The sequence below is a fragment of the Bombina bombina genome, unplaced genomic scaffold (assembly GCF_027579735.1).
Source record: "Bombina bombina isolate aBomBom1 unplaced genomic scaffold, aBomBom1.pri scaffold_691, whole genome shotgun sequence".
Taxonomy (NCBI): domain Eukaryota; kingdom Metazoa; phylum Chordata; class Amphibia; order Anura; family Bombinatoridae; genus Bombina; species Bombina bombina.
The window spans coordinates 202915-225006 of record NW_026511397.1 but is presented as its reverse complement, the minus strand read 5'-3'; the positions used below and the strand labels follow the sequence as shown (position 1 = coordinate 225006).

The 22092-nt window shown below is 38.6% G+C and overlaps 1 protein-coding gene across 1 annotated transcript in view; it reads right to left on the bottom strand.

Moving 5' to 3' along the window:
* Positions 1-10382: 10382 nt before the first annotated feature.
* The window catches only part of LOC128643729 (A-kinase anchor protein 6-like), a 195691-nt gene continuing 183981 nt past the window's right edge, over positions 10383-22092 (bottom strand). The window contains exon 8 of the mRNA XM_053696556.1: positions 10383-10508. Within this exon, the coding sequence (XP_053552531.1) occupies positions 10383-10508 (126 nt within the window). The remainder of the gene's footprint in view (positions 10509-22092) is intronic.

Here is a 22092-nt window from a genome sequence, read left to right as displayed (position 1 = left end):
TTAATCCGGTTGCAGGGATTAAACACATAGATTTGCAGGGTAATGGGCCTTTAAGGCAGTATGGCACCTTTTTTTTTTATCATACTGCTATACATTTTATTTCAGTATCTCTAATGCCTACATCTGCAATAATGCCATTAAGGGCAATTATAACCTTCTGTTTCTCACCTGCTCCTCACCCAGCTCCCTCTGCAGGCGTCTCTGCCACTGAGTACTTTGCATCACTATAGCCTCCCACCTCCGCTCCAGGTTGACGCTGAGTAGCTGCATTGTTGGTGGGTCCTGCTGCATAGAATGTTCTTGGAGGCTCTGGAGATGGTGACAGAGCCGCAGGACGGATGCCACCCCACGTCGGCGGAGTCTGAGCTCAGAGCACAGGGACTGCAGAGGATACAAAAGGAAGTTACATAGTGCAATAACTGGAGATCATATAACAAACCTTTGCTTGCACAAAGGGACATAAAACTACATTCTTTCATGATTCAGATAGAACATACAATTTTAAACATTTACTTTTATTATCTAATTTCTTTTGTTTTCTTTGTTGAAAAGTATACCTAGGTAGGCTCGGGAGCAGCAATGCACTACTGGGAGCTAGCTGCTAATTGGTGGTTGCACATATTTGCTTCTTGCCATTGGTTCAACTAGCTCCCAGTAGTAGTGCATTGCTGCTTCTTCAACAAAGAATACCAAGAGAATGAAGTACATTTTTAAAAGTATATTGGAAAGTTGTTTAAAATGTATTTTCCCTTTAATATAATTTCTTCTCAGCTTCTTATTTTATTTCAGGTATTCACCGTTAGAACAGATTTATTCAGTTTAGTCCACTAACAAGTCAGACTTTTAGTATGTCTGAAATATTAAAGGGCCACTGGAAGTAAATATTTTCTATGCCTGTTACTAACTAACTACTACCCCAAATACGCTTTTTATCAATAGCATTTCATTAACATATCTCTACCGTATATCAGAAATCTTGTCTGCAAATTTAATTGTTTCCCAAACCCACTCCGTGGGTGTCCTTTGCTCTGTACCAATCCGTTTACAATACCTAGGTTTCAAAATGGCGCTTTAAACACAAGTATTTTGAACATGCAGTGCTGAAAATAGTGGGCAGGATAATGTGACATCATCGGCGAATAAAATATATAACTTTTAGAATGTTATGAAACTTCGTTTTGGAGAAAATATAGGTCAGTAGGTTTTAATTAATGTTTATTAACTTTAATATGTTAGTTGTTTAGCTTAAAAATTATAACAGAAAGTAATCCTTTAATCAGCTGAACAGTAATTAAAGTTTAATAAAGGAATATAATATACTATAAGTTTGTAATATTTAATTATTAGACTATCCATTGTATCCCTGTATTTGCACGTTTTTGTATCCTTTGTATTCTTGTAGACTTTGGATAATTGAACACAAGTTACATTGCATTACATTTTTGTACTTTCTTTTCCTCCCAGCGTTGCAAGAGTTAAATGGGAGGTTTTTGTTTTGGCCCAATAAGATGCTGCCTGTGGGTATATACATGTTCCACATTATAATATAATTAGGTCACAGATGAAGGTGTGAGCCGAAACGCGTCTGACCCCTCTTTCTCCTGCATGTAGTTTAACATTTTTGTTTAATAACCGTTCCATGACTTAATAAATGTCTAAGTGCTTTGTTTTTACCCGTGCTCCGTTTTATTTTTACCAATATAATATACTATACCTTGTAATTCCCTGTAGTAAATTAGCATACTAGCTGAATATCAACATTTTTTTCAATATCTTAATACCAGAAAATATATCCTGAAAGTGTGTCCTTTGGACTGAAAACACTTCTCAGAAATGTTGTACCTCAAGTACTGCAGCAGCTCCCAAGTAATAGCGACAGAGACCCGGGAAAAAAATATATAGGAGGTGAATGTGTAATATTTGCCTATGGGTGTTAGAGAAGTCTAGCCCTGTATGCAGTAATACAGGTGATTCTATTTGTCCACTAATAGAAACCAGTTTAGTTATCTCATTTAACTATTAATAGAGGACTGGCACTATATATTCATCCATTAATGGCCATTACAAATGGCTTCTGTTGAATTTACAGTGTATTGCAGCTGTGCACTCATTAGAAGATATTTTATTGAAGGTAGCATTTTTCAAACCATCACAACACATTCTATAATTATGTCCTTATGCTGATAACGAAAGGAAGTATTGGCTCCTTTTAAGTCACTGGAACTGTTGATTAAATTAAAGGAGGGTGGGGGGAAAGTGCATATCATATAAAAAGACAAAGACTGTATTATCCAACCAGTGTTCTTCTGAACCCTGTGATAGGACAAAAGTAGGAGAAAACAATTGGATTTAGCTTTTCTTAAACAAGAATAAAGCATTTGAAACATGTTTGCTAAAGCTACATTTAGAAAGGAAGTGATGTGTTAAAGTTAATCATTAATTAATCAGAGGCCACTCATGGTACTGAGGGGGTAAATGAACAAAGTAAATCAGTGTGGGGACCAGAGATTCTTTAATTTAAAAAAAAAAACACAGACCATTTGAGATACCTATAGATGCAAGCACTGTGTACAATAATATTTGTATGTTACTATAGAGAATGTTGTGGATTCTGTGTAAAGCTGGAAAATATGACATTCTAGTAGTGAAGGGGTTAAATGTCAGTGAGTGTAGGAGAGGAAGGACTATCAATATGGATCGTCTGGCACAGACAGTGTGATAAATAGGACGATTAAAAGGCCACTGAGAGCCATCGCTCTCTGACAATTATCACATGTATCATTGCTGGGCCAGCATGAAAGGCAGAAATATGGACTTTTAAATGGCACTATTAAAGTGCTCATCTGTAATGAAGCACATGGCAGGGCCCTAATCACTGTTCACAGGGGATGTGGACCCAAGTCAATCAGACAGAAATACAGAGAAGCAGGTAACACATTATATCATACACAGCTGTATGAATAACCAGAGGAAGTTATAGGTACAGATTATGTGGCTAAACAGGAGGAGATACCAGGTGGAGTTGTTTGAAACAATAGGGAAGTTAAACAAAGGAGTATATGAGGATTAATAGAAAAGTTGATCAACAGGATGTGACGAAGGTGATATATTGAATGATATGAGCAATTGGGGATATGTGGAGTAATAAGAGGAGGTGTAGAAATGATGCATGGAACAATTATATGGAACATCAGAAGACCTAAGGGGAAGGTTATATGCCACAACTGGAAAAATATAGGCAGGCACAGACAAAGGACTAAGCAAATAAAAATACATTGTATTAAATATATACTGACAATAATAAACAATATCTGTCACTAAAATCTCTCCATGACCGTCAGTTTATGATTAAAAAACATACCATGAGAAATCTATGATCTTTTCTCTTCATTGATTATTTGATGTGAAAATGTAAACTGGTTGCCTGTTCAGGTGAACATGAAAGCTGTTGGTCTAGTGGAGTCTTAGCTACAACCTCTGCACCAGAGTAAGTTAAGTATATTGGGTGAAGCTTCATTTTAAAAGCAATCTTTATTCATAGGTCAAATCATTAATTTAATTGCATGGTTAGGCTGAGAGGCAGGAACAGGCTACACTCAGAATCAGGAACAGGCCTTGTAAGCAACATACTTCCTGCAGACATGACTTGGCAATACTCCTAATCAAGAACAGGATAGGTCACCAGGAACAGGCCAGGTCAGTGAAGTGATAAATGGAGACAGGATTTGGCAATACTCATAATCAGGAACAGTCCAGGTCAACACTTAGATGTCAGCTACAAGACTGATCACAGAAACAGGAGTCAACTGAACTTAGTAAACCACACTGCAAGGACAACTTTACATAGGAAGTTGCAATATATATAAAAGGCTTCTTTACCTTCTACTAGCCTTGTGCTCACAAGCTACGCAGTGGAGGATACTGTCAGTACTCAAGTAGCAAGGCAAGCACATATTCAGGAGACAAAAGAAGAAAGATGCAGTTTAGGAAAGCAGAAAACTGTGATGGGTCTTGGAAGAGCACCGGACTTGTAAGTGAAATAGGTAACACTTTACAATGATAGGAAAATTTTATAGTACCCCCTAAAATTGTGACCAAACCATTTGCTCTAAACTGTTTTTTTCACGATGGAGAATATGTAGTATGAACAGAAGTGGGCACATTTTAAGATGTAATCCACTCCCTCTATTTCAAACCAGAGTCACATCAGTAAAGAAGGTACAGAAGAACTCTTTGTATCCACAAGAATCCAAAATCTCCTTAATAACAAACTATTTCCAGGTTTTGGGATTGACCACCATGGGTGTAGCTTGATTACCCCAGGAAGAAAATGATTAGAAACTACATGCATCAATGGGGAAATATGGATGTTCATAGCTGGAGGCAACTTGAAATAGAGATTACTGTTTTCTTTTCATTAATCTTCAGGTATCAAAAAACAAGTTTATTTGAAGGATAATGGAGTTTAATATTTTGCAGACAGTCAGACAAAATCCCCTGTTTAAAAAGGAATAGCCGAATGTCAATGGATATCTGTAACCTTGTTTTGTTTACCTCCTCTAACGTTTGTTTGGCTTCCTCTAATATTTCCTTGAGAATGATGCAATGACATCATAGATTTCAAACCTAGTGATTGCCTTCCCCAAGGTAATTGATACAATAGATTTGATAGGAATATGTTGGGATAAAACCCACTGTCAACAAGGAGCCAATAATATTGTTCTTTAATAGAATAAATGTGCACGTAGTGCTCAATCATTGGCTCTCAATTTTTGCATTATATTGGGCATGATAACCAAAAAATAAAGGAGCTTGATTTCTAAATTATATCATAAAGCTCTGCAAAGACTTTGAAAGAAAAACTCTGTCCCATTATTAAATAATAGAGATGGACAAGCTTATGGCTCTTCAGCATGTGCATAATTAAGTTAAGCCAGAGTAAACTTCAAGGAGAAAAAATAGCATGGGTGTATCTTTCTGAATGTGGGAAGCTATTGAGATAACACATCACCAGCGCCATCAACTACTATAAATTCATGAGCCGGATAAGAATCCTAAAGGAAAAGTACTGTGAAGAAGATGATTTTGAGACTTTAACAGTCTTCCTTCTCAGACCACTTCTCACATAGTCGCTTCTTCAGATCTTGGATAGTGCAGCTATGAGGTCACATTAAATGCCAGGAAACATTGGGCAAAGTCCCCCAAATCAGTGTGCTTTCATTCCAGGTTTGAATTCCATTTTAGCGATGATCCATATGCAATCCTTTTCTAGAAGACATCACAAAGAGGATTATTCTCTAAGAACAGCTATAGCATTCTCTAGAACATGTAGAACAAAGTTTTTGTCACAATGAATGCAGCAGTATGTTTATTGAGTTATATATATAGAAATATGTCAAAGGATTTCTTTCAAAGATAGCCAGGGGCATTGAAAAGATCAAGATGGTAGTTTTATCACTAAATGGTTGTAATGTCTGCGCTGTATATAAATTTGTCTTCCACTCAAATACCTTCTCTATTATCAGCAAATTGTAGGGACACAGGACAGCTGTTAGTAACCATTCCAGATTGTGTGCTTTATTTTTTGTTTTTTCTGGTGCAGGTACCATATCTCCTGGTCTCAAGTTCAGTGTACTATTGACTGAGATATTTAGCACTTTGCCGTGGAACATCTCATCTGGGAAATCTGACGAATAGGTTTCCATGGTTATTGTCTATACCAAACCTGTATTTAGCAGGTGTTTCCATTGTTGTTAGGCAGCGACTTCCCGTTATCAGTGCTCTTACACTGAGAGTGCTTTCTGTGAGAGCTCCAGGTTTCTTGATCTGTGACTTCCTGGCTTTATACCTCATCTTAGTTTTTAGACTTTCCCTTTACCTGTTCCTTTGATTATTATTGCTTCTCCGGTTTTAATCCTTGGTATGTTATCTGATGCAATTTCCTGCTTTCTCTCTGGCTACTACCACAGTGTTCCTGAATTGGTTGTACTTTGCCTGCACTGTTTACCACACTATCCATGACTTAGGTCTGCAACTATGAACTATATTCCTACCCTGAGCTTGTACCATGCTTGAACCACTGACTCTAGCGCTCAGCACGTATTAAACTTCTTATTATCCATTGAGGGGTTAGGCCAAGAAGGCTCCTGTGCCTCTTGAGGTCTCAGTTACTACTGCAAAAGAGCTTGTACCTATGAATACTAATCCAAACCTTACATCAGCAAAGGTCTATATGATGAACCAGCTATCCATTGCAGCAGGTCTTATAGCTGTGCAATCAATTAGTAGTATGTATGATGAAGAGGGAAGGATAAACCCTTTACTCAGTTTTTGGTTAGGAGAATGCATAGCTTGGTCCTCAAACTTAACACTCAGTTAAAGGGACAATAAAGATAAAATTAAACGTTCATGATTCTGACAGAGCATGTGATTTTTTTGAACGACTTTCCTATTTACCTCTATTATCTAATTAGATTTTTTTTTCATCTTGATATTGTTTGCTGAATAAGCATACCTAAGTAGACTTAGGAGCAGCAATGCACTACTGGAAGCTAGCTAGTAATTGGTGGCTGCACATATATGCCTCTTTTTAATTGGCTCACCCGATGTGTTTAGCTAGCTCCCAGTAGTGCAAAGCTGCTCATTCATCAAAGGGATACCAAAAATTAAGCATATTTTATAATAGAAGAAGTTGAAAAGTTGTTCAAACTTGTATGCTCTTTGCTCTATATGAATCCTGAAAGAAAAAAAAAATGGGGTTTTACATCCATTTATGTTCCTGGACCCACTGATTGTACTGATTTGATTCCTTGGTCTACAAATTTTATCAGCTCCTGGAAATATACCGGGTTAAAGACATTCATTTCAGATCTTGGTTGCACAGTTATTCGTTCTTGGTTTCTATAGATATTAGCGGTTAGCACATGTGAGATTCTTGTTTTTCACATATTGGTACTAGCTTCAGGGCCAGCAAAGATAAGGTATTTAACCATCTGTGTGTGGTGAGATACTCTTTTTTATGATTAAATTTACTGAAGAGATGCAATAATAGATCCTAGGCCCTAAGACATTCTGGTTTTACATTTAGGATCTTCTTACATAAACTTTTAGCTCCTATGGGGATATTTATCAAAGCATCAACTATGTTGCATGTCATGGACGTCAATAACGCTCGACAAAACATCGCGGACGCAGGATCTGAATACGATCTCCTTATTTATTAAAAAAAGCCGTCAAAAACACGCGCATTCAAGTACGGTGCGAAAAGCATCGGACTGGTATTAACTAACAGTCATCGATGTTGCGGCTATTCAGGCTTTTCCCAATTATAATTATACCATTTCATTACTGTCCATGAACAAGGCACATTTCTCTTTAGCACATTATTGTATATAGTGTAAATGTAATTCTTTTTCCTGAGCAGGACTAATTGCGAATATAGCAAGTAGCCACATATTTTGGTGCAAGTGGAGAGTGAATTATTTAGAATTCTTTTTTAATATTGGCCATACATATTTTAGTATGTATATACACACACTACACACATATATAATATATATATATATATATATATATATATATATATGTGTGTGTGTGTGTTATGTCAGAAATCTTTTGCAAACATATTTGCATGTCCCGAAGTTCCTTTTTTTAGTCTAAACAATGTTGTCTATCATATCTCTGTGTTTATTTATACCACTATATGTATATAGTGTAAATGTAGTTATTTATCTGAGCAGGAATAATTTTGAATATAACATGTAATTAGAGTATCATATGTATTTATTTGCAATCTATGGATATTTTTAAAGGAATAGGAAAGTAAACATTTAAGTTGCACTAGTGGGGAGCTAGCTGCTAATTGGTGCCTGCACACATTTGTCTCGTGTGATTGGCTAATAGATGTGTTGAGCTAGCTGCCAGTAGTGCAATGCTGTTCCTATCAGCAAAGGAATAACAAGATGAATGAAGCAAATTAGATAATAGAAGTAAATTTTAAAGTTGTTTAAAATTGTATGTTCTATCCAAATCATGAAAAAAGTATTTTGGGGGTTTCCTGTCCCTTTAAGAGCTGGGCCTCTCTGCACCTGTCTAACCCCTCCTGATTGCCAATCTATTTTAAAAATCCACCCCTACACAAGTGTTATAAAATGGGCTTGGCATATAAGATGACATTTCTTACTGAAAAAGAAATCAAGAGAAGGAAGAAATACACTGAAAATAGCATGACAGTAAAGGGGTGATTTTAATTTCTGCTGTATCTGAATCTTGACAGTTTAAAGTTAGGTGGGCTATTCATTTGCGCTATCAGCTTAAGATTCTATTGAATCAAACATCAATTAGAATTTTAAAATCCTTGTCTAAAATATTACACTGTGTGTCCTAATGTCAACATCAATGATTATCTTTAATACTAATTTCACATATACATACTTTCAAAGTATAATACACAATGTAACAAATGGCACTTACAAGTTCTGATGATTGATCAATGACACAAGTGTCGAGCAAGTTGATTAGTTAGTGATAGTTTATAATGAATATTTGAATCAATTGTCTGATGTCATAAATCATGTGATTATGCATATTCCAATCAAAAGTGGTGGAAAAATTCACTAGTGTGTGGGTTATTTAGGAGATTGCGTCATAATTGGTGCGAAAAGTGTTGCGTCAAATATTGCGCGAAGTGGAGAGTGTGACCTTGTATTACATGGCTTAAAAGGGGGACAGTATACACTCATTTTCATATAACTGCATGTAATAGACACTACTATAAAGAATAATATGCACAGATACTGATATAAAAATCCAGTATAAAACTGTTTAAAAACTTACTTAGAAGCTGTCACTTTGGCTCTGTTGAAAAGGTAGCTGGAAAGCCCACTGCAAGTGGGAAATAAGACACTCCCCCCCCTCCCCCTTCTTTTGCATATGAAAAGCAGCCCTTTACACAAACAGTAACAAGCTGGAGTAGGTAGTCGAGCGTATTCACATAAAACTTTTGGGGCTTGGTTAGGAGTCTGAAAATCAGAGCAATGTTATTTAAAAATAAGCAAAACCTATCATTAATTAAAAAAAAAAACTTTATAGGCTAATATAAATAGATTATCTACAAAACATTTATGCAAAGAAAAAATGAGTGTATAATGTCCCTTTAAACATGGTGCACATAGATTTTTCCAAAAAAATAAAAAGGAAGTTTAGCTATATTATGTTGTGTATTTATTTCATTTTATCTCTATATCTATTAGTGCGACAAGTTTTGGAAAAACTTTGCACCAAATATGTAGAAATAATATTGTCCCCATGATTTGTAATGAGAGACAAAATTGTAAGTATAATCCATCAGTAGCAATGTATTTTTCATTGTTATCCCTATAATCTACTAGTGCACCAAATGTGTAGCAATAATATTGTTTGATTTAGAAAGGGTATACAATTTTAATAAAGTTTCTAACTTACTTTTATTATGTAATATACTTCATTCTCTTGCAGCAACGAACATCTAGCTTTTTGTGGTTTTTCAGATTCCCATTGAGTTCTATGGCATCTGAAGGGTGGCGGATTGAAAACCAGGTTACGCTGCGTCGGAAAAGACGCAAGCGTAACTGTAGAAATTTTGATAACTTTGTGAGAGCTTCAAATAGTGTTGAATAGGAGAGCGATGATGAACACGAATCTGTACCGAATTCCACGGGTTTTCAACACGCATCGATGTGCGTCGGATTGAGATCGCGGGATCGTATGTTACAATCAGCAAATTTTAACATTTGCCGATATTGATGCCATTTGATAACTACGGCGGATCAATCTCGTGACACTTACGACGCGGAATTCCAGCGTATTTTCAGTTGACGCTTTGATAAATATCCCCCTCTGTCTCTTCATTTTTTGTGTGTCCTTCTTTCGCCCAAGAGAAATGATTTTTAGCACAATTATGATAATACTCGTTTTGCTCCGTAGCAGGAACGGTGCTAGTTGTAGGTATTGGCTGGAATATACAGAAACAATTTTTAGTTTTTGTGTTTCACTATCTGCTTGTGTAAATTATATATTTTCTTACTGGAAATAGTACGGTTATCTTACATAAGCAGGGCATAGCTTAGTTTGGGTCACTTAGAGGCTGAGGACAGAGCAGATATGCCATAAAAATGGTGCCAGATTAGAATTTTGGATAGGCAGAGGTAAGATGGTAAGGCTGAGTTCTGACACGTGTTATTATGAGGTGTGTACAAGCTAAATTTCTGGAAAACTCATAGAAACAAAGCAAATAATAATTATTGATTTACCTGGAATCTGTCCAATTCTCTTTGTAGTCCTTCCCAGCTTTGCCTATCATTTTTCATCCCCTATTCTTAGGCTAGACGTTGTATAGGGTAAGCTCAGTGTCTCTCAGCCATGATTTGAGCTCCTTCACTCGCTGATCCAGTTGTCTGCACCAGACTTCCACTCCCAGGAGACAGTACAGGCTGGTGAACTGAGTCTGACAGTGCCTCAGACAGTGATCTCTGTAGTGGGGAATGGATGTGTTAGAGAAAGAGCTAGGTATGGGTGAGGCAGGACAGCACAATTGCAAGAAATCATTTTCAATATAAAAAGACAAAAGCAAGAGTGAAAGAATGCTAAAAGTCAGAATGATAAAGGAAGAAGCTGGAGAGAAACACAAGATGCACTATAAAAGTAATAAAGCAACATTACACAATGTTTAAAACAGCAAACGAGTTTGAGGTCTAACAAGGGGACAGTGAGCAACAGAAGCAGTGAAAGGAATTAAGCTTGACATAATCATATTGAATGGGAAACGGCGACTCAAGTGATAAACAGAATGATGAGACAGCAACCATGTGTGAGAGCAAGGTGGGAATGAAAGACAACCTGTGATTTAGAAAACATGTTAGAAAGCAACATGAATGTAAGTGACCAGCTTAAGAGAGAATGATGACTCATAGTGTGAAAGAGTATTCATTAATGTGAGTAAAAAAAATTATTGTTTTCCTTGGTACCCTGTTAGCCATTAGATGGAAAAAAAAAAACCAACAAAACAAATTGTATCTGTTATACCTTTATTGGCTAACCAAGAAAAATGATTTGCATTCAGAACACTACGGCTCCTTCATCATTTTTTTATTTAATGGGAGTAAAATACTAATACTAACAATAAATGCATCAGGTACTTGAGCGTTATAGAACAAGGCAAGGGTGGTAGAGTATCCTGAGGATAAGAGAGTAAATTCAATTAGCAAGATGTAGCTTATAAGTGACCAAATCAGAGCAGCAATAGAGTGAGGGAACATGACCGTAAAAGAAACTTAAAGAGTAAAAAGGAACTTGAATTTGCTCATCAGGCAAATTCAATTCAACCACATTCAACTCCAACTCCTGCTGGTATTAACCACTCCTATAAATCATTACCAGCTGCACCTTAAACTGTTAGAAGTTCCTGAGTGATTAAACTAGATTTTAAACTGCAGCAAGAGTGAAGATATAACATTACACATCATCAGTGTACATAAGCCACCAAGAAATAGTCAGTTTGGCTTTTGCTTGTCTTGAGGGACATGCCATGTATCTACACTTATTCATTTATTAAATATCACCAGCTCACAGAACCAGACCTGGAATTAGGTTGTTCATGATGCATATATGATCTTATCGATGTGTCTTTGATGGAATGGAAAATAAATAGCGATATTTCAGTTGTCTTAAATACAGTAAAGCTTGGTACAACCTCATTTAATAGTATTTTTGCCTTCCAGCTATAACTGCCATATATTAAAATGTAAGAATCCACGTTTTCATTATATGAAGCATTTATCAAAGTCTTTGAATTAGCACTTTAAGAAACCCAAATAGCTGATGCAGACACTTCATGTGGAAAATTAATAAAAAAACATAATTTATGCTTACCTGATAAATTTATTTCTCTTGTAGTGTGTTCAGTCCACGGGTCATCCATTACTTATGGGATATATTCTCCTTCCCAACAGGAAGTTGCAAGAGGATCACCCAAGCAGAGCTGCTATATAGCTCCACCCCTCACATGTCATATCCAGTCATTCGACCGAAACAAGACGAGAAAGGAGAAACTATAGGGTGCAGTGGTGACTGGAGTTTTAATTAAAATTTAGAACTGCCTCAAAAAAAGACAGGGCGGGCCGTGGACTGAACACACTACAAGAGAAATAAATTTATCAGGTAAGCATAAATTATGTTTTCTCTTGTTAAGTGTGTTCAGTCCACGGGTCATCCATTACTTATGGGATACCAATACCAAAGCTAAACTACCACGGATGATGGGAGGGACAAGGCAGGAACTTTAAACAGAAGGAACCACTGCTGTAGAACCTTTCTCCCAAAAACAGCCTCCGAAGAAGCAAAAGTGTCAAATTTGTAAAATTTTGAAAAGGTATGAAGTGAAGACCAAGTTGCAGCCTTGCAAATCTGTTCAACAGAGGCCTCATTCTTAAAGGCCCAGGTGGAAGCCACAGCTCTAGTGGAATGAGCTGTAATTCTTTCAGGGGGCTGCTGTCCAGCAGTCTCATAGGCTAAACGTATTATGCTACGAAGCCAAAAAGAGAGAGAGGTGGCCGAAGCCTTTTGACCTCTCCTCTGTCCAGAATAAACGACAAACAGAGAAGAAGTTTGCCGAAAATCCTTAGTTGCCTGTAAGTAGAACTTCAGGGCACGGACTACGTCCAGATTATGCAAAAGACGTTCCTTCTTTGAAGAAGGGTTAGAACATAATGATGGAACAACAATCTCCTGATTGATATTCCTATTAGAAACAACCTTAGGTAAAAACCCAGGTTTAGTACGCAAAACTACCTTGTCTGAATGAAAAATCAGATAAGGAGAGTCACAATGTAAGGCAGATAACTCAGAGACTCTCCGAGCCGAGGAAATAGCCATCAAAAACAGGACTTTCCAAGATAAAAGCTTAATATCAATGGAATGAAGGGGTTCAAACGGAACACCCTGAAGAAGTTTAAGAACCAAGTTTAAGCTCCACGGGGGAGCAACAGTTTTAAACACAGGCTTAATCCTAGCCAAAGCCTGACAAAAAGCCTGGACGTCTGGGTTCTCTGCCAAACGTTTGTGAAAAAGAATAGATAGAGCAGAAATCTGTCGCTTTAACGAACTAGCGGATAAACCCTTTTCTAAACCCTCTTGTAGAAAAGACAATATCCTAGGATTCCTAACCTTACTCCATGAGTAACTCTTGGATTCACACCAATGTAAATATTTACGCCATATCTTATGGTAAATTTTTCTGGTAACCGGTTTCCGAGCCTGTATCAATGTATCAATAACCGACTCCGAGAAACCACGCTTTGATAGAATCAAGCGTTCAATCTCCATGCAGTCAGCCTCAGAGAAATTAGGCTTGGATGGTTGAAAGGACCCTGAAGTAGAAGGTCCTGCCTCAGAGGCAGAGACCATGGTGGACAGGACGACATGTCCACTAGGTCTGCATACCAGGTCCTGCGTGGCCACGCAGGCGCTATCAGAATCACCGATGCTCTCTCCTGTTTGATCCTGGCAATCAGACGAGCAGCAACGGAAACGGTGGGAACACATAAGCCATGTTGAAAACCCAAGGGGCTGCTAGTGCATCTACCAGCACCGCTCCCGGGTCCCTGGACCTGGATCCGTAACAAGGAAGCTTGGCGTTCTGACGAGAAGCCATGAGATCCAGTTCCGGTTTGCCCCAACGAAGAATCAGTTGAGCAAATACCTCCGGGTGAAGTTCCCACTACCCCGGGTGAAAGGTCTGGCGGCTTAGAAAGTCCGCCTCCCAGTTCTCCACGCCTGGGATGTAGATCGCTGACAGATGGCAAGAGTGAGACTCTGCCCAGCGAATTATCTTTGAGACTTCTAACATCGCTAGGGAACTCCTGGTTCCCCCTTGATGATTGATGTAAGCCACAGTCGTGATGTTGTCCGACTGAAATCTGATGAACCTCAGTGTTGCTAACTGAGGCCAAGCTAGAAGAGCATTGAATATCGCTCTTAATTCCAGAATGTTTATTGGAAGGAGTTTCTCCTCCTGAGTCCATGATCCCTGAGCCTTCAGGGAATTCCAGACTGCGCCCCAGCCTAGAAGGCTGGCATCTGTTGTTACAATCGTCCAATCTGGTCTGCGAAAAGTCATTCCCTTGGACAGATGAATCCGAGACAACCACCAGAGAAAGAGAATCTCTGGTCTCCTGGTCCAGATTTAGTAAAGGGGACAGATCTGAGTAATCCCCATTCCACTGACTCAGCATGCATAATTGCAGCGGTCTGAGATGCAGGCGCGCAAATGGCACTATGTCCATTGCCGCGACCATTAAGCCGATTACTTCCATGCACTGAGCTACTGATGGGCTTAGAATGGAATGAAGGACATGGCAAGCATTTAGGATTTTTGATAACCTGGACTCCGTCAGGTAAATCTTCATCTCTACAGAATCTATAAGAGTCCCTAGAAAGGGAACCCTTGTGAGTGGTAACAGAGAACTCTTTTCCATGTTCACTTTCCACCCATGCAAGCTCAGAAATGCTAGAACTATCTCTGTATGAGACTTTGCATTTTGAAAACTTGACGCTTGTATCAGAATGTCGTCTAAGTACGGAGCCACCCGCTATGCCTCGCGGTCTTAGTACCCCCAGAAGCGAGCCCAGAACCTTTGTAAAAATTCTCGGGGCCGTAGCTAACCCGAAGGGAAGAGCTACAAACTGGTAATGCCTGTCTAGAAAGGCAAACCTTAGGTATCGATAATGATCTTTGTGAATCGGTATGTGAAGGTAGGCATCCTTTAAGTCCACTGTGGTCATATACTGACCCTCTTGGATCATGGGTAGGATGGTTCGAATAGTCTCCATTTTGAATGATGGAACTCTTAGGAATTTGTTTAAGATCTTTAGGTCCAAGATTGGTCTGAAGGTTCCCTCTTTCTTGGGAACCACAAACAGATTTGAGTAAAATCCTTGCCCTTGTTCCGTCCGCGGAACTGGGTGGATCACCCCCATTACTAGGAGGTCTTGTACACAGTGAAGAAAAGCCTCTTTCTTTATTTGGTTTGCTGATAACCTTGAAAGATGAAATCTCCCTTGTGGAGGAGAAGCTTTGAAGTCCAGAAGGTATCCCTGAGATATAATCTCCAACGCCCAGGGATCCTGGACATCTCTTTCCCAAGCCTGGGCGAAGAGAGAAAGTCTGCCCCCCACTAGATCCGTTTCCGGATAGGGGGCCCTCTCTTCATGCTGTCTTAGGGGCAGAAGTAGGCTTTCTGGCCTGCTTGCCCTTGTTCCAGGACTGGTTGCTTTTCTAACCCTGTCTGTAACGAGCAGCAGTTCCTTCCTGTTTTGGAGCGGAGGAAGTTGATGCTGCTCTTGCCTTGAAATTACGAAAGGCACGAAAACTAGACAGTTTGGCCTTTGATTTGGCCCTGTCCTAAGAAAGGGTGTGACCCTTACCTCCAGTAATGTCAGCAATAATCTCCTTCAAGCCGGGCCTGAATAAGGTTTGCCGTTTGAAAGGAATATTAAGCAATTTAGATTTAGAAGTTACATCTGCTGACCAGGATTTAAGCCATAGCGCTCTGCGCGCCTGAATGGCGAATCCGGAGGTTCTTAGCCGTTAGTTTGGTTAAATGCACAACGGCATCCGAAACAAATGCATTAGCTAGCTTAAGGGCTTTAAGCTTGTTCAAAGTCTCATCCAATGGTGCTGTGCGAATAGCCTCTTCCAGAGACTCAAACCAGAAAGCCGCTGCAGCAGTGACGGGCGCAATGCATGCAAGGGGCTGTAATATAAAACCTTGTTGAACAAGCATTTTCTTAAGGTAACCTTCTAATTTTTTTATCCATTGGATCTGAGAAAGCACAACTATCCTCCACCGGAATAGTGGTACGCTTGGCTAAAGTAGAAACTGCTCCCTCCACCTTAGGGACCGTCTGCCATAAGTCTCGTGTGGTGGCGTCTATTGGGAACATTTTTCTAAATATCGGAGGAGGGGAAAAAGGCACACCGGGTTTATCCCACTCCTTGTTAATAATCTCTGTAAGCCTTTTAGGTATAGGAAAAACGTCAGTACACACCGGTACCGCATAGTATTTATCCAGCCTACATAATTTCTCTGCAACCGTGTCGCAATCATTCAGAGCCGCTAATACCTCCCCTAGTAATACACGGAGGTTCTCAAGCTTAAATTTAAAATTTGATATTTCTGAATCCGGTCTCCCTGGATCAGATCCGTCACCCACAGAATGAAGCTCTCCGTCCTCATGTTCTGCAAATTGTGACGCAGTGTCAGACATGGCCCTCATATCATCAGCGCGCTCTGTCCTTAACCCAGAGCTATCGCGCTTGCCTCTTAACTCAGGCAAATTAGATAATACTTCTTTCATAACATTAGCCATATCTTGTAAAGTGATTTGTAAGTGCCTTGATGTGCTTGGCGCCACAATCTCACGCACCTCCTGAGCGGGGAGGCGAAGGTACTCGACACGTGAGGAGAGTTAGGTGGCATAACTTCCCCCTCGTTGTCTGGTGATAATTTCTTTACCGGTAAAGACAGGCTTTTATTTAAAGTAACATCAATACAATTGGTACACATATTTCTATTGGGCTCCACATTGGCCTTTAAACATAATGAGCAAGCAGATTCATCTGTGTCAGACATGTTTAAACAGACTAGCAATGAAGCTATCAAGCTTGGAAATTTCTTTGAATAAGTTTACAAGCAATATAAAAAACGCTGCAGCGCTTTTAAAAACACAAAAAAAACTGTCACAGTTGAAATAACAATGAACTAATACGGTTATAGCAACCAATTTTAAACAGTAAATGTATGAAATTAGCAGAGGATTGCACCCATTAGCAAAAGGATGATTAACCCCTCAATACCCAAAACGGATAATCAATTTAAGATTTAACGCTTTTCTCACAGTCAAACACACTGTCACAGGTCTGCTGTGATTGATTACCTCCCTCAAAAATGAATTTTGAAGACCCCTGAGCTCTCTGGAGACGTCCTGGATCAAAGAGGAAGAAGCAGGAAGACTGTGCTAGAATTTTAACTGCGCAACAAGGCGCTAAAAAAAAGGTCCCTCCCACTCATATCACAACAGTGGGAGACCTGAATAACGGTGTCTATGCAGAAATATACGTTAGCCATGTGGAAAAAAAAATCATGCCCAAAAAGATTTATCACCAAAGTACCTCCCAAAATGAATAACATGCCAGTAAACGTTTTAAAAAACAACTTTCCAGTGTTATGCAAAGTTATCACTAAGCCTGCTACCAGTCGCTTCTACTGCAGTTAAGGCTCATACATTTATTTCAGTACTAACAGTATTTAAAGTTAAATTCTAGTCCCTAGAAAATAACTCAACTGCACATACATTTATCAGCCTGATACCAGTCGCTACTACTGCATTAAAGGCTGTACTTACGTCATATGGGTAACAGCAGTGTTTTCATAGTCAATTCCATTCCTAGAAAATATTTTACTGCACATACCTCATTTGCGGGGGACCCCGCATGCTATTCCCTTCTCTGAAGGTACCCCACTCCTCAGAATGTGCGAGAACAGCCAGTGGATCTTAGTTACGTCTGCTAAGATCATAGAAAAAAACGCAGGCAGATTCTTCTTCTAAATACTGCCTGAGAGAACAAACAGCACACTCCGGTGCTATTTTAAAATAATAAACTTTTGAAGAATGTTACTCCTATCTCCTCTCACAACCTCCTTTGTTGAGACTTGCAAGAGAATGACTGGGTATGACATGTGAGGGGTGGAGCTATATAGCAGCTCTGCTTGGGTGATCCTCTTGCAACTTCCTGTTGGGAAGGAGAATATATCCCATAAGTAATGGATGACCCGTGGACTGAACACACTTAACAAGAGAAAGGTACATTTAGTTTTTTGTTTTGAAAATATTTAGAAGTCAATTCCAATGGATCAGTTGTGTCTTGATCCTTTGATTAGACAGCACCCAAACATAATAATATAAGTGGCAATAGGCAGCAAGACAGAGTTGATTGTAGAACAGTTCAGCAACCAACACATCATTTTAAATATTGTGACTCATTGGCATTAGGAGAGGGATTCAAATGAGTGTCCATTCTTAGATATAATGATTAACATTTCAGGAGGGACAATTATTTGCCCTCTTTTGCTCCCCATCCCCTCCAGATACCTTGACTACAGACATACTATTTAAAGCTTTGAACGTACACCGAGAAACTTTTGTGACCAATAGGTTATTTAGGAGGCTTTATCTGAAATTGATTTTTGTATAAGGTAGACTGAATTAAAGATTTGGGAAACCTCAAGGTTTAGCTCAAAGTGCCCCAGATGCTAACCAAGATTTGTGCTGGAACATCTATCGGATGCATTGGAAGACTCTTTGGGAAATAGTGTTTTTTCGTAATATAGATCAGTAGATGTTGAATAACATATTAAAAAAAGAGAAGATAACTACTGTTTACAGAAACAAATGGACCTCACAGATCATTTCAGTAAAAAAAACATACAAAATTTAAAAATCTGAATTTGCAGACATCAGAGTGGACCTGACTGGTCAACTTTTAAGGTATTCATGGTCACTATATGACCTGCTTGGTTATTAGCTGTTGGTCTACAATACCCAGAAGGATACTTACAACAGGAATAACTAAATTTGAAGTATGCCCAAACTCTTGACATCTATTGATAATAGATACTCTCAAATGGTTGTTTCAATACACCTAGATGGATTCTCATATAGATTTAGTGCCAGAATAAGGAAAAAGTACAATTGTTAAATCCTGTCTGGCTTATTATATAACCAACATATGCTTGAAGATATGCTGATTACATGCTCAGATCACACGGATATTGTCAACACCACGCTTAGAAGCTGCTTGAAATTTGTTTTCTGTGTCAATCTAGCAAAGCATGATTTTTTTGAGCAATAAATTAGATTTATCTGCCCATGCTGTGGATCGTCATGGGTTATTACACAGGCAAGTCAGAGCACTTCCCTACTTGCCAGCTTCTAAGAAGTCATTCAACTGAGGTCCTGTTTACACATTTTGAAACACAACCACAATTTTTAGCTGAAATTGGCATGGCAGCAGTAGGGTTCACACCTATGCTAGGTGTTTAGGCATTTAGGAAATCTAAGAAATGTATTCTATTCTAACAGGTGCTAGTGAACTATGAGTTGAAGAAATCTGACATTGGCTTGTAATTGTAATATCTCACTGTATAGATTGAGGGTTATTCTTGCTTTTGTGCTGCTCATTTTAATCACTTTAAACCTCACTCTTCAGCCAAACAAAACTATGTACAAGTCATTTAGAATTTGGACTGTGAATAAGTACTCTATATTTATTTTTTTTATTATTAATTACAGACTTAGGGCCAGATTACAAGTGGAGCGCTAATTAATGCTCCCGTTCGAGTAAGTAAGCTTTTTGTGTACGTTGGGTTGCGCTCGTATTATGAGTTGAAAGTAAACTGTCAATTGACACCATACTCGCGCTCGAACCTGATCGCATATTCTCATGTGCGCTAACCTGACATGAAAATATGAATATTTTACATTCAAATGTTCTTCACATACAAGAATATGTTCTTTTTTTCATAAATATATATTTCTACATATATTATTATTATTATTATCGGCAGATGTTTTTTTGGCACAATATATATATATATATATATATACATACACCTATACAGTATATATACATGATTATATAGGGCTATAGATATATACATATATATATAAAGGAATATTTAAAAATACTTAGAACATATTCTGCTATGTGCAGAACATTGAAATGTGAAATGTTTACAGTAAATATCATTTATATATTTACATGTTTTCATATACAGGTAGCCCTCAGTTTACGCCAGGGTTAGGTTCCAGAAGGAATGGTTGTAAATCGAAACCGTTGTAAACTGAAACCCAGTTTATAATGTAAGTCAATGGGAAGTGAGGGAGATAGGTTCCAGGCCCCTCTCAAAATTGGCATAAGTAACACCTAATACATAAGGTGTTTTTTTTTTAAAAGCTTTGAAATGAAGACTTTAAATGCTAAAAACAAAAACATTTGCTAAACAGCATTATAAACCTAATAAAATAATCACACAACACAGACTTCACTTGCATTTTTCTGCAAACAGTTCTTTCTATGAATTCCAATCTGGACTGATTTATAGACAGGAAGATCTTGTTCCTTTGAAATCTGCTCGATAGTTCAGGTCTGGTTAAACTGATTAATTTCAGCTTGCTTGGATTTGCTGCAACACAAGCGGGCAGCTCCACCTACTGGCTATTTTAATAAATGCACTGCTTCTCAATGCTTTTCAATAGCAGTCACATGACTGAAAAAAAAGGTTGTTATTCTGAAACGGTGTAAATTGAACCGTTGTAAAACGAGGGCCACCTGTACTTAACTGCAAAGGGCTCCAATGCACACACACACACACACACACATATATATATATATATATATATATATATATATATATATATGTCTATACAGTATATATATATATATATGTCTATAAATACATATATACACATATATATATATATATATATATATATATATATATATATACATACACTCACCGGCCACTTTATTAGGTACACCTGTTCAATTGCTTGGTAACACAAATTGCTAATAAGCCAATCACATGGCAGCAACGCAATGCATTTAGGCATCTAGACGTGGTGAAGACGACTTGCTGAAGTTCAAACCGAGCATCAGAATAGGAAAGAAAGGGGATTTAAGTGACTTTGAACGTGACATGGTTGTTGGTTCCAGACGGACTGGTCTGAGTATTTCAAAAACTGCTGATCGACTGTGATTTTCAAGCACAACCATCTCTAGGGTTTACAGAGAATGGTCCGAAAAAGAGAAAATATCCAGTGAGCGGCAGTTGTGTGGACGACAATGCCTTGTGGATGTCAGAGGTCAGAGGAGAATGGGCAGACTGGTTTGAGATGATAGAAAGGCAACAGTAACTAAAATACCAACTCGTTACAACCAAGGTATGCAGAATACCATCTCTGAACGCAAGACATGTCGAACCTTGAAGCAGATGGGCTACAGCAGCAGAAGAGCCCACCGGGTGCCACTCCTGTCAGCTAAGAACAGGAAACTGAGGCTACAAATCGCACAGGCTCACCAAAATTGGACAATAGAAGATTGGAAAAACGTTGCCTGGTCTGATGAGTCTCGATTTCAGCTGCGACATTCAGATGGTAGGGTCAGAATTTGGCGTCAACATGAAAGCATGGATCCATCCTGCCTTGTATCAACAGTTCAGGCTGGTGGTGTAATGGTGTGGGGGAAAGTTTCTTGGCACACTTTGAGCCCCTTAGAACCAATTGAGCATTGTTTAAACGCCACGGCCTACCTGAGTATTGTTGCTGACCATGTCCATCCCTTTATGACTACAGTGTACCCATCTTCTGATAGCTACTTCAAGGAGGATAATGCACCATGTCACAAAGTTTAAATCATCTCAAACTGGTTTCTTGAACATGACAATGAGTTCACTGTACTCCAATGGCCTCCACAATCACCAGATCTCCATCCAATAGAGCACCTTTGGGATGTGGTGGAACGGGAGATTCGCATCATGGATGTGCAGCCGACAAATCTGCAGCAACTGCGTGATGCTATCATGTCAATATAGACCAAAATGTCTGAGGAATGTTTCCAACACCTTGTTGAATCTATGCCACAAAGAATTAAGGTAGTTCTTAAGGCAAAAGGACGTCCAACCCGGTACTAGCAAGGTATACCTAATAAAGTGGCCGGTGAGTGTATATACATATACATAGAATGTAAATGTATGTTAAGGCCCTTTGCCTGATTTTTTTTGTAACGCCTGAGACCTCCATTCTTTGAGCCCTTATAACTTTTTTGTGCAACATTTTTTGGAATAATTTTTATTAGATGGTGTTATTATGAGTGTAACTGTACTTTGTAATGTGTTTTGTGACACGTTTTTGTTTCGCTAAACAGTTATCCAGAGCTCTGATGAAGTGCTAACCGACAAGCGCTAACTTGAATTGTGCTCAAGTGATAGTGTTTACTTT